This window comes from Astatotilapia calliptera, chromosome 16, assembly GCF_900246225.1.
Source record: "Astatotilapia calliptera chromosome 16, fAstCal1.2, whole genome shotgun sequence".
NCBI lineage: Eukaryota > Metazoa > Chordata > Actinopteri > Cichliformes > Cichlidae > Astatotilapia > Astatotilapia calliptera.
The window spans coordinates 25,009,361-25,022,064 of record NC_039317.1 but is presented as its reverse complement, the minus strand read 5'-3'; the positions used below and the strand labels follow the sequence as shown (position 1 = coordinate 25,022,064).

The following is a 12,704-nucleotide window of genomic DNA, read 5'->3' as shown; positions in this document are numbered from 1 at the left end:
ACGTGGGAATGCTTTACAAACATTCAGAGATGGACTTACACACTTGCTTTACTTCTCTCGGGGATAACTTTGTCGGAGATGAAATGCCAGGTTGCTAGCGAAGCTCCAAATGCTATCCAGACCACCGACAGGTCCCGCATGCCACAGCTGCCCTTATACTGCAGTTGTTCTCCTGACTGAAGTTTGGCCCGTTAACAGCATCCTGCCATGTGATTACATTTGTCCCTAACCATCGGTAACCCTCATTGAGTGGAAAAAAGTTAGCGTCCATCCTCCAGCGTCACAGTGTTTATATTATGCTAACCATAGCTGTGTAGCTAGCCACCACACAGCAACAAATGCCACTGCTGTTTAGTTTTCTGTCTTCATTTTTGTCTGAAGTGATAGCAGAGTTGTACGTTTTTATTTTTGCTGTGGCAGTTAAGCTGCAGGATTTTTGGCATCACGACCCTCCTTTGTGCACATCGAAGCTCAGTTTGCTCTTCGTGGCGTTTCAGATGACGAAACAAAATACCATCATGTGGTGGCCTTGTTGGATCCGTTGTCCACTCACCATGTGATGACTCTCCTCCGGGATCCCCCCACCCAAAGGAAATGCACCGCTCTCAAGAAACTCCTCTCTCTCTCGGGTCTGGGTGATGGTACCGCTCGCGAGGTCATTGAGAGCACGCTGTCCTTGCTAGGAACACATGATGGCAGATTCCTCTTCCCCTGACAGTTGCCGGTGCGAGCTGGCCTTGCCAACTCCCCGCTGTTGGACGCGAAGAATTAACACTCACTTGCAGAAGAAGCGGATCGCATTCTCCTGGCTACCAGGAGCTTCAGCATCCAGGCGATAGTTCCCGATCATCAACGGCATCTCCCGCGCCCCCACCGTTTCTCCCGGGGGCCTCCAATTCATCCATGGTGGCTGGGATCGCAGCACGGCGGCACCATGTAAAAGGGCTGTGTTTTTACCATCAGCGTGACAGCGCCGTGCCGCCTTTGCAGGGAAACGAGCCCGCCAGTTGCTCCATAGCGGCCGCGGCCGCTGGCGATAAGGAAAGGCTACTCTTTATAGAGGACTCACGCTTTTCTCTTTTACTCCGGCTCCCAGAAGAGCCTCAGGATCTCTCATGTTGTCTTTGCATACCTCCACAATGGTATATTATTTAATCTTTTAAAAAAATTGGAGATTTCCACCAGAGAGAGCCCAAGTACCACTAGTGGTACGTGTACCACAGTTTGGGAAACACTAGTCTAATGTGAACATCATATGAGTTTGTGAGATCTGCAAATCATTGCACTCTATTTTTATTTACATTTTACAGTGTCCAAAGAGGGCTGAAATTTATTCTGCCAACAATTCTGCTGTGTTCAACAGTTTGCCACTCCAAAACTGACTATCATTAAATTCAAATTCAGTTCTGAAACGGTTAAGAAATGTTGTAATTTCTGAATCAAGCATACATAAATAAACAAAAAAAGAGTCAGACATGTTTGTCAAAGGAGAGAATTTCATTGTCCCTAACCTAAAGCTCAAGTTCAGCCCCACTCCACTTCATGTCTCCTCCTTTATGCTGCAGCTATAAATATTTACAGATCGTCTCGTTCAGCTGAGAGGAAAGCAGCTGAGTAAAATGTTATGTGTAATTTATTAACATCTAATGAAAGTCTGAATATTGTATAAAAGTGCTTGCTGTTTGTTCCTCGATTAATCTGCTCATTTATTAACAGGTGGCTGAGAAAGAATATGTCACAATCAGGTAACATGTATTTGTAAAACAGTATTTAAAGAACTGAAATTTCTTTAATCTGGTCAAATACTCTTTTTCATATTGAAAAGGATCATCCATAACATTATTATTGAATTGTCTTTTTCACTGTGGGATATTGTGTAGAAAATGGAAAACTCCAGTGAGATAGTGTCATTTGTGCTGGCTGCTTATGGAAATGTTGGGGAGTTAAAGTACCTGTACTTTGTAATAATATTGTTCTGGTACCTCTCTATATGTGTGGCCAACACAGTCCTTATTGTGGTCATACGTGTGGACATACAGCTGCATGAACCAATGTATATACTGCTTTGTAACTTATGTGTGAACCAGATAAACGTCAGCACATCGCTATATCCTCTTTTGCTCTCACAGATGTTTTCAGACAGCCATGAAGTGACATTGCCGTGGTGTTTTCTGCACATGTCTTGCATGTACATAAGTGGGCCTGCTGAGTTTTGCAGTTTAGCAGCCATGGCCTATGACAGATATATCTCAATCTGTCATCCATTACGCTATAATGTCATTATGAACACAGAGAGAGTGTTTTTCATGATTCTCTTCGTGTGGATATATTCATTCCTTAGTGTAATACTATCATTCTCATTTATCTTTAGTTTGAAGTTTTGTGGAACTATTATTGAAAATGTGTATTGTAACCACAGATTAATACTTAGACTTTCATGTTTCGTTTCAGTCCATAACTTTTTATCTGATATATTCTTTCTCTTTGTAAGCTTTTTCATACCATTCACTCTCATTTCAGTGTCTTATGTGAAGATTTTGGCAGTTTGTCGAAAAACATCCACAGAAAACAAGCAGAAAGCCGTGACTACTTGCGTCCCTCAGATCGTCTCTGTGTCAAACCTGTTTGTTGGCTCAGTTTTTCAGTCTATTGATTCCAGCGTTATAGTTGCTCGTGTACAAATCCATATAATTTTATCTATATATATTTTCATCTGTCAACCAATGCTGACTCCATTTCTCTATGGATTTAATTTGCCTAAGATAAGGCAATCATGTAAAAAGCTTTTGTTTAAGAAAAAACAATAGCTTTGTTCACCAAGAGACTTTTCTAGGGAATCGCTGCTCTGTGGGAGAGTAACTATCCACAATCATCTTATAGTCTGTAAACATAAAGAAAAGAAAATCTGTTGATGTCATATATTTCTATTTACAGTAGGCCTTTGTCATTTGGTGCATCTCATGTTTCCACACTTTACTGGGCTGAGTGTTATGCTTGCAAGCAAAATACTGTATTAAATGCATGGGTGTTAATACAATGATTTTTTCCTCATTTCAATTTATTTGTAATAAATTTATTTAGACCAATTTCCCAGTTTAACCCTCTACGCCCTTGACAAGTAAGGTAAGAAGCATTTTTCCATTGCAAAGCTTGGAGGTTTTCATTTCACAATAGCTTTTGATCCTCTTTACAAATAATCTCTAAGTTTACGAATGTTGAAAAAAATTTATAAGGTTAAAAGCTTGATATAGACATAACAATATGTAAGCAGTATCCCCATAAGGCACACAACAACTTTAACACGAACACTGCGCTTGTGTGTCGGGCGTGGGTTGTGGATTTGGGATCTAATCACATCAGCTCAACAGTGACACAAAAATATGTCAAAATGATGTTAAAATGACCTGGTCAGCAACAAAAGCGAAGCCACAGTTACACAAAGGCATAAGATGTATGTCCGCAAGTATTAACTAAACATTTCTATATGCTACAACATGGACATAATGGTAAATGTGCTTATGTGAAATTGGCCTTTCAGTCACTTTACCACTGTAGTTTGTTAACTAGAAAATTAGTCTATGCTTGTTAGCTAACGAGCGCTCTTGCCTTTAGCAACCTCAATCAGAGGCTAATATTAATATTTTTCAGCATTAGTCAAAAAGGTCTGAGGTTAAAACGAAGATTAAAAGTAAAGGTATCTGTAAAAGACAAGTTGTTATTATAAAACTAATTAGAGTCCCAAATTATTCTTTTCTGTCTATACCTTAGTACAGTGGTTCTCAAACTTTTCACAGTAAGTACCACCTCATAAATGATATGGCTCTTGAAGTACCACCCTTGTGACCGACATTAAAGTACAGTAGTATAGGCCTATTAAACACCACATACAGTTTACACAGACAATTTTATTTCTTATATGATTGTTATTTACTGTACTGCATTAAAACATTCACAGCAGGTTAGATATCCAATCTTTAAGCGATGACCTGTTGAAACCTGCTTCCGGGTCCAAACTACTCGGCATTTATTAAGGCCGTTGTGTTTTTAACATGTTTTAATGCTTTGTATTTTGTTCTATTTAATCTGAACAAGCCCCTAAAAAGGTCAGTGATCGCTGTCGGCCTCTCGGTTTTTATCATCACTATTCATTTTAAAGCTCGGTTTTTAAAACCTGACAATGTAACTACAGCCCAGCCCATGCAGCAGTATATTAATGACTAACCTTATACTGCAGTTGTTCTCCTGACTGAAGTTTGGCCCGTTAACAGCATCCTGCCATGTGATTACATTTGTCCCTAACCATCGGTAACCCTCATTGAGTGGAAAAAAGTTAGCGTCCATCCTCCAGCGTCACAGTGTTTATATTATGCTAACCATAGCTGTGTAGCTAGCCACCACACAGCAACAAATGCCACTGCTGTTTAGTTTTCTGTCTTCATTTTTGTCTGAAGTGATAGCAGAGTTGTACGTTTTTATTTTTGCTGTGGCAGTTAAGCTGCAGGATTTTTGGCATCACGACCCTCCTTTGTGCACATCGAAGCTCAGTTTGCTCTTCGTGGCGTTTCAGATGACGAAACAAAATACCATCATGTGGTGGCCTTGTTGGATCCGTTGTCCACTCACCATGTGATGACTCTCCTCCGGGATCCCCCCACCCAAAGGAAATGCACCGCTCTCAAGAAACTCCTCTCTCTCTCGGGTCTGGGTGATGGTACCGCTCGCGAGGTCATTGAGAGCATGCTGTCCTTGCTAGGAACACATGATGGCAGATTCCTCTTCCCCTGACAGTTGCCGGTGCGAGCTGGCCTTGCCAACTCCCCGCTGTTGGAACGCGAAGAATTAACACTCACTTGCAGAAGAAGCGGATCGCATTCTCCTGGCTACCAGGAGCTTCAGCATCCAGGCGATAGTTCCCGATCATCAACGGCATCTCCCGCGCCCCCACCGTTTCTCCCGGGGGCCTCCAATTCATCCATGGTGGCTGGGATCGCAGCACGGCGGCACCATGTAAAAGGGCTGTGTTTTTACCATCAGCGTGACAGCGCCGTGCCGCCTTTGCAGGGAAACGAGCCCGCCAGTGCTCCATAGCGGCCGCGGCCGCTGGCGATAAGGAAAGGCTACTCTTTATAGAGGACTCACGCTTTTCTCTTTTACTCCGGCTCCCAGAAGAGCCTCAGGATCTCTCATGTTGTCTTTGCATACCTCCACAATGGTATATTATTTAATCTTTTAAAAAAATTGGAGATTTCCTGCGTACCACCAGAGAGAGCCCAAGTACCACTAGTGGTACGTGTACCACAGTTTGGGAAACACTAGTCTAATGTGAACATCATATGAGTTTGTGAGATCTGCAAATCATTGCACTCTATTTTTATTTACATTTTACAGTGTCCAAAGAGGGCTGAAATGTATTCTGCCAACAATTCTGCTGTGTTCAACAGTTTGCCACTCCAAAACTGACTATCATTAAATTCAAATTCAGTTCTGAAACGGTTAAGAAATGTTGTAATTTCTGAATCAAGCATACATAAATAAACAAAAAAAAAGTCAGACATGTTTGTCAAAGGAGAGAATTTCATTGTCCCTAACCTAAAGCTCAAGTTCAGCCCCACTCCACTTCATGTCTCCTCCTTTATGCTGCAGCTATAAATATTTACAGATCGTCTCGTTCAGCAGAGAGGAAAGCAGCTGAGTAAAATGTTATGTGTAATTTATTAACATCTAATGAAAGTCTGAATATTGTATAAAAGTGCTTGCTGTTTGTTCCTTGATTAATCTGCTCATTTATTAACAGGTGGCTGAGAAAGAATATGTCACAATCAGGTAACATGTATTTGTAAAACAGTATTTAAAGAACTGAAATTTCTTTAATCTGGTCAAATACTCTTTTTCATATCGAAAAGGATCATCCATAACATTATTATTGAATTGTCTTTTTCACTGTGGGATATTGTGTAGAAAATGGAAAACTCCAGTGAGATAGTGTCATTTGTGCTGGCTGCTTATGGAAATGTTGGGGAGTTAAAGTACCTGTACTTTGTAATAATATTGTTCTGGTACCTCTCTATATGTGTGGCCAACACAGTCCTTATTGTGGTCATACGTGTGGACATACAGCTGCATGAACCAATGTATATACTGCTTTGTAACTTATGTGTGAACCAGATAAATGTCAGCACATCGCTGTATCCTCTTTTGCTCTCACAGATGTTTTCAGACAGCCATGAAGTGACATTGCCGTGGTGTTTTCTGCACATGTCTTCCATGTACATAAGTGGGCCTGCTGAGTTTTGCAGTTTAGCAGCCATGGCCTATGACAGATATATCTCAATCTGTCATCCATTACGCTATAATGTCATTATGAACACAGAGAGAGTGTTTTTCATGATTCTCTTCGTGTGGATATATTCATTCCTTAGTGTAATACTATCATTCTCATTTATCTTTAGTTTGAAGTTTTGTGGAACTATTATTGAAAATGTGTATTGTAACCACAGATTAATACTTAGACTTTCATGTTTCGTTTCAGTCCATAACTTTTTATCTGATATATTCTTTCTCTTTGTAAGCTTTTTCATACCATTCACTCTCATCTCAGTGTCTTATGTAAAGATTTTGGCAGTTTGTCGAAAAACATCCACAGAAAACAAGCAGAAAGCCGTGACTACTTGTGTCCCTCAGATCGTCTCTGTTTCAAACCTGTTTGTTGGCTCAATTTTTCAGTGTATCGATTCCAGTGTTATAGTTGCTCGTCTACCAGTCCGTATAATTTTATCTATTTATCTTTTCATCTGTCAACCAATGCTGACTCCATTTCTCTATGGATTTAATTTGCCTAAGATAAGGCAATCATGTAAAAAGCTTTTGTTTAAGAAAAAACAATAGCTTTGTTCACCAAGAGACTTTTCTAGGGAATCGCTGCTCTGTGGGAGAGTAACTATCCACAATCATCTTATAGTCTGTAAACATAAAGAAAAGAAAATCTGTTGATGTGATATTTATTTACAATAGACCAGTGTCATTTGGTGCATGTGATGGGGGGGGGGGGGGGGGGGGGGTGACACTTTCCACTTTGCTCCTGGGATGTGTGTGATGCTCTCAAACAAAACAATGTATTAAACATATGGGTATGAATACAGTGATTTTTTTCTTAAGAAGAATTTATTTAGAATAAACCATCAGACTAATTTCACAGCTTAACCCTCTGTTCTATACGGTTACCCTTGACAATTAAGATAATGAACATTTTTCTTTTGCAGGGTTTTTTCATTTGGGAATAGCTTTTGATCCTCTTTACAAATAATCTCTAAGGTTATGAATGTTGAATAACTACATAAAAATATTTCTGCTTATTGTAAGCTTGATATAGACATATGTCTTATGGGGACACAGTTTATACTGTATATGATCTTTCATATCTTGAGTCTGAAAGTGCAGGCACCAATTTAAATGATGCAAACAACTTCTCCTCCTCCTTCGGCATGCTACATATGTCACTGGCAGGGCTGGACTGGGACAAAAAAATGGCCCAGTGACCACCTCCACAAACCGCAAACTCACTCTTATGTAGTTTTTAAGAATTATAAGTTTTCAGAATGCATTTGTTTGCTGGAAGGTGTACTTAGACATTACTGCATCTATATTTATGAGTACAGTGTCCTTTTTCTCTGGAAAAAAAAAAATCAAAAATTACTGACTGTACCTTTAAAATAAAACATGTCAACAAACTGCATGTATAATTCTGACTACTCATAGATGCATTCAGCAGCTGTGGCCACCAGAGGTCAGTACTACACCTGGCATTGGAAACCTGAGTACTGGGATAGAGGTAGTTCCTCTGAGATGCCTGCTGGATAGTTTGAGAACGGCTCCTCAGGAGGTAAATCAAACCGTACTCACAACATTTGCAGTACTGTGGCATTTTTAATATACAAGAGTCGACCATTTATTTTCTGCTTAATGGCATCACAGTGTTGCCTGTACATCTCTGTTAGTGTTTGTAAAGTTATGCCCATGCAAGAAAAGTATTTTCACTGTCAGGCCTAAGTGTCTACATGATAAGTGAATGTAATAAAAGCTGAGCTGGCTGCTGGGCAGTTTAAGGATTGCTGAAATAGGGAGTAAATCACTGCATCGCATAGGACAGTGTTTGTTCTTGTTGAATTTTTAATATACAGGGTGGGCCATTTATATGGATACACCATAATAAAATGGGAATGTTTGTTGATATTAAAGTCCTGTTTCTACCACATTAGTATATGTGACGGAGCAAACTCCTCAAGATGGGTGGTGACCATGGTGGCTATTTAGAAGTCGGCCGTCTTAGATACAACTTTTGTTTTTCCAATAGGAAGAGGCCCATGTGACACATCAAACTTATTGGTAATGTCACAAGAAAAACAATGGTGTACTTGGTTTCAACTTAACTTTAAACAGGACTTTAATATCACCAACCATTCCCATTTTATTATGGTGTATCCATATAAATGGCCCACCCTGTATACTATTACAAGTCTGGATCTTTAAAGTCCTGTTTAATAGCTTCACATATTAACTGTTTATGTTTGATAATGTTCTGAAAGTAAGAACCATGCACTAAAGGCCTCTTTCAGGAATTTTATGATTTATTTTAAAAAAAAAACAACACAGCATAATTCTAATAATTTCTTTCTAATTTTTTTTCTTGTTTGTTTGTTTGTTTGTTTGTTTGTTTGTTTGTTTTTGTTTTTAATTCTGTGGTAGCTGGGATACAAACACCAAAATCACCATTTGCCATTTCACCACACAAGGGAAGTTTTGTGTTTCTGCAGCAATATAAAGAGTAAAAATAGTTCCAAAAGATAATTTTTAGTGGCTGAATTTTATGTTTAATTCATTTCTGACTCCAGTGTGAAGTCCAGTGTGCCGGCTCAAATCTGAGTATCAAGCATGAATTTTGTTTGGTATTTGTCTAACAATATAAGTTTTAGCTATAAACAAGTTTTTAATAGATTTCTAAAAATATTTGTCTCTTTTTGCTTTTATAACAGGTGGTCTGATAAATATGTTGAGAACTGTACCTTACTTTATTGCATCTTCAGTCACTTTCAAACAGACCAGCAAACAGTTCTGCTGCATCAAGTTTAGATGCATTTTTTCATATGAAGGGCATTTTTCTCTCGATGTTGATACTTGCATTCCCAGTGTTTATTTAGTCTGCAGATCATTATGTTAGCATCAGCCATGTTATGTTAGCTTTTCCCATTATATGACACTCCTGGGCTGAGACTACTGATGCAGTGAATGAATGACCTGATGCAGTATATAATATATGCTTTCCACAAACCCTAAGACCCAACGCTTAGCCTTCTCATTTGAGAACCACTGACTAATATAATGCTTTCTGTCCCTGAAAGGGTTTCGAGATGACTGGGAGACATGATTCCCATTACAACCTTACTGATATCAGCAGATATCTCTCCCCGTCTTGCCTGAGAATGAACCATTGTGTCCTTCTGTTTGTCTGCATGAAGAGTAAACACAAATTAATACAGATTGTTTAGAAATTCAGGATGTAAGAATATTTATATTTGGTCAGAAAGTTCTGTTGTTCTGTTTGAGAGTCTGGACTGTTGCCATGCACATACAAACAATTCATGCACCAAGTTCAACAAAAATTGAGTGTAAGCACACTCAATTAGAATAACTTTCTCTTGTATGATTAAAGCAGCTAACTCTACCTCAGTGCTGTATTTAGGATATTTTTTTTAATTATCATTAATCTTTGTAACTTTTGTTGCCCACTAGTTCACCAGATTCCTCATGTATATGTTTCCTAATCTACATAAACTATTGCCCATACAGCTAACTTTATTGTGGCACTTTAGTATTTAAGTTAGTGAAGGCATGCCTTGGCTGGGGTGATCAAAAATGACTTAAAAATATCCACATAAAGTGTGAAAACCTTCTACTTGTGCTGCTGACATTTGTTTAACAATACACGTGACTCACAGTTTGACAAAACAACCCAAACTCAAGCCCAACTTTGACTGATTTCCAGGGTCAAAGACTGTAAGAGCTACTACATGCCCTTATTTGGTAAAATATGTTGTCATAACATGTTATGAACATTGACTGATTTAAGTATATTATTGTGTCATGCATACACAATACGTCCAGCCTGAAAAGGCTTACAGCAACATAAAACCAGAGCCAGACTAGCACCATAACTTACAAATACTGAACAAATAATCCAACCTGAGATCTTTCCCAAGCTTCAGAAACAAAGGCCGCTGACTTATAAACACCAAAATTATTAAACAAACATTTCATTCAGTACATCAAAATATTTCTGGGGACTTTAACAGACACCTCGCGGATTATATATGTTCTTTTCTCATTATAATAACAACAAGACAGAATAAAATGTAATTTGTTTGTTCACTTAAAGACCTTTGACTTATGGATCGCTTTGAAGTCACAGATTGTAGTGCTGTACTTTTATTTTACACTAAATAAACTTTCTGTTTGTAGATGTGAGATATTGAATATATTTTACATCACCATTTTGGGGAAGTGTTTGCCTCGAGGCCTGTGCAGCAGTAAATCCTGCTTCTCCAGTGTGGGGTAGCCATAGTTAAGAGTTAAACACAATACAGTGACTGCAAATGCTATAAAAAAGGGGTTTCATTATTCCAACAACAGTGGCCAAGTCCTGTAAGAAAAAAAACTATGGAAAAAGTCATGATAGGAATTCTTCTGATGCAAACAAACTTCACTAGGTTTGAGTCACTGAAAGTGAAAATGACAAAATTGTTAGTTGGCTCTATTTTTCATGATATGCTATTAGGTCAGTTCTAATACCACAAGTTTTTAATTTAAACCAGAAATGAATAAAATACATTTTGACTCTTTTAGCAGCAAGAAATGTGCAATGCAAAGATCCTGGTACCCTACAGTGTTAAATATTTTAACAGGTTTGGTTGTGGCCAGAACTCTTTTAGGAATTCTTACATGTAAATTCTTTAAGTAGTCTTTAATAATAGTTCTCCAGGCTACTTGAAGAACTCAAAGTTCTTAGTAAAAAGATTTAAAGAAACCATATTGAGTAGTATATTAAACAAAAGGGCACTGAGATAGCTGTACCACACAATTTTTATTTTTTTCAATGCGATGCCCTATGACATCACATAAGCCATAACAAGCTTATGTCATCATATTGTAATAAAAACAGGCTGAAGTCAGCATGTTATAATAAAAACATCACGAAACATCAGTTTTACTATAGTCCTTGCCTTCTGGAGAGTTGCGCTCTTTAAATGTTCTTTTCCATCAGTTTTGGCATGAAGCTGAAATGCAGCCCCAAACTGTGACAGAGCATCCACCGTCTTTAATAAGATGGCCGCAGACACTCACTGTCATCCCTCTTTACTGAACTCCTCTGCACATACAGAGTGATAAACCCAAATTTGAAATTTTGGGTTCAAATCATCACTCCATAACTACCATCGCTGCTTATTTTCAGTCCAGCTCTTGTGTAATGTACCACATTTCAGTCCTTTCTCCCTGCTTCTGTTTCTAAAGAGTGGCTTCTTGACAACCATCTTTTCACAGAGACCATTTAATGAGCCTTTAGAAAACAGTAGCTGAACCAGCTTTGGCATTATATTTGTATATTCAACTAAAGAGGTGGAAACAAATGATGTGCTTTTATGACAGGATCCTAGTAACAAAGTGTCTGACGATACAATTAAATGTCGATTCTCTGGCAAGTTTTCTTGTTATGGGTAAACACATCACTGCTTCGACCCTTGAGTTAGGCGTCTTTTTTGAGTGATTCATTGTTTTAAATGGCTAAACAAACTGAAAGAACATTGCTCTGAAAAATGAGTGAAAACACAGACAATGTCCAAAGAAAAACTTCACAAAACCTGGAGAACTAAAACCACCCAAATGCACTTTAAAAAATGACACAAAAAAAACAGTCTGGCTTCTTGGAAGAAAAATGAAGAAATGAGCAATGGCTTAAGACTTTTGCAAATGTGGTAAAATTCTGATAAATAACTGATAAAACTCAACATCCCACCTATACTGATATCTGTCTCTAAATGAAAGACCTCTTTATAGACTATTTTTCTGATTCTAAAATTGTTACATGATGACAAAAGGTGAACTATCACTAAAAACCATTAAATAAATTACAAAATTTAAGCTCACAATGTGTGATTAAAATCTATCTAATATGTTTACAGCTGTAACATGTAAAAAGAAAAAAAGAAAATATATTGGAAGAAGTTGCTAATCAGCTTCTTTAAGGGTCCAATTTGGATTCATCACATCAGAATAAGAAATAACAAATTTTATCTCCAAAGCAGAGACACATAAAGCAGATGTCATGAAAACACGACACAGTCACTTGAAGGTTAACACTATAGACACAATTTGTAGTTTAGGACAAGTATGCAGGATTTTGATGGTTGAATACACACAGAAGCATGACTTCCACAAATAATTAAAGATTGAGTCTTTTTTACCACACTTTACAGACATCTGTGCATTTTCCTTTTATTTTTGGGCCTTCTTTAACAAACTGATTCGGCTCCCCTGCCACAAGGGCAGCTATAGGAAATCTTTGATACCAGACAATGTCTCCATTTATAACTTTTATTACCTATTTATTTCAGGTTGAAAGCCATCATTAATTTCATAAAGGTTCTAGTGGAAAA

General features: G+C 38.1%; 2 protein-coding genes across 2 annotated transcripts; both read left to right on the top strand.

Moving 5' to 3' along the window:
- Window positions 1-1,880: 1,880 nt before the first annotated feature.
- On the top strand, window positions 1,881-2,807 carry LOC113008520 (olfactory receptor 10A6-like). The gene has a single exon (XM_026145990.1). The coding sequence runs from the start codon at window positions 1,884-1,886 to the stop codon at window positions 2,805-2,807; it is 924 nt and encodes a 307-aa protein (XP_026001775.1). The 5' UTR covers window positions 1,881-1,883.
- A 3,151-nt stretch (window positions 2,808-5,958) lies between these two features.
- LOC113008519 (olfactory receptor 10A6-like) lies at window positions 5,959-6,885 on the top strand. The gene has a single exon (XM_026145989.1). The coding sequence runs from the start codon at window positions 5,962-5,964 to the stop codon at window positions 6,883-6,885; it is 924 nt and encodes a 307-aa protein (XP_026001774.1). The 5' UTR covers window positions 5,959-5,961.
- The last annotated feature ends 5,819 nt before the right edge of the window (window positions 6,886-12,704 follow it).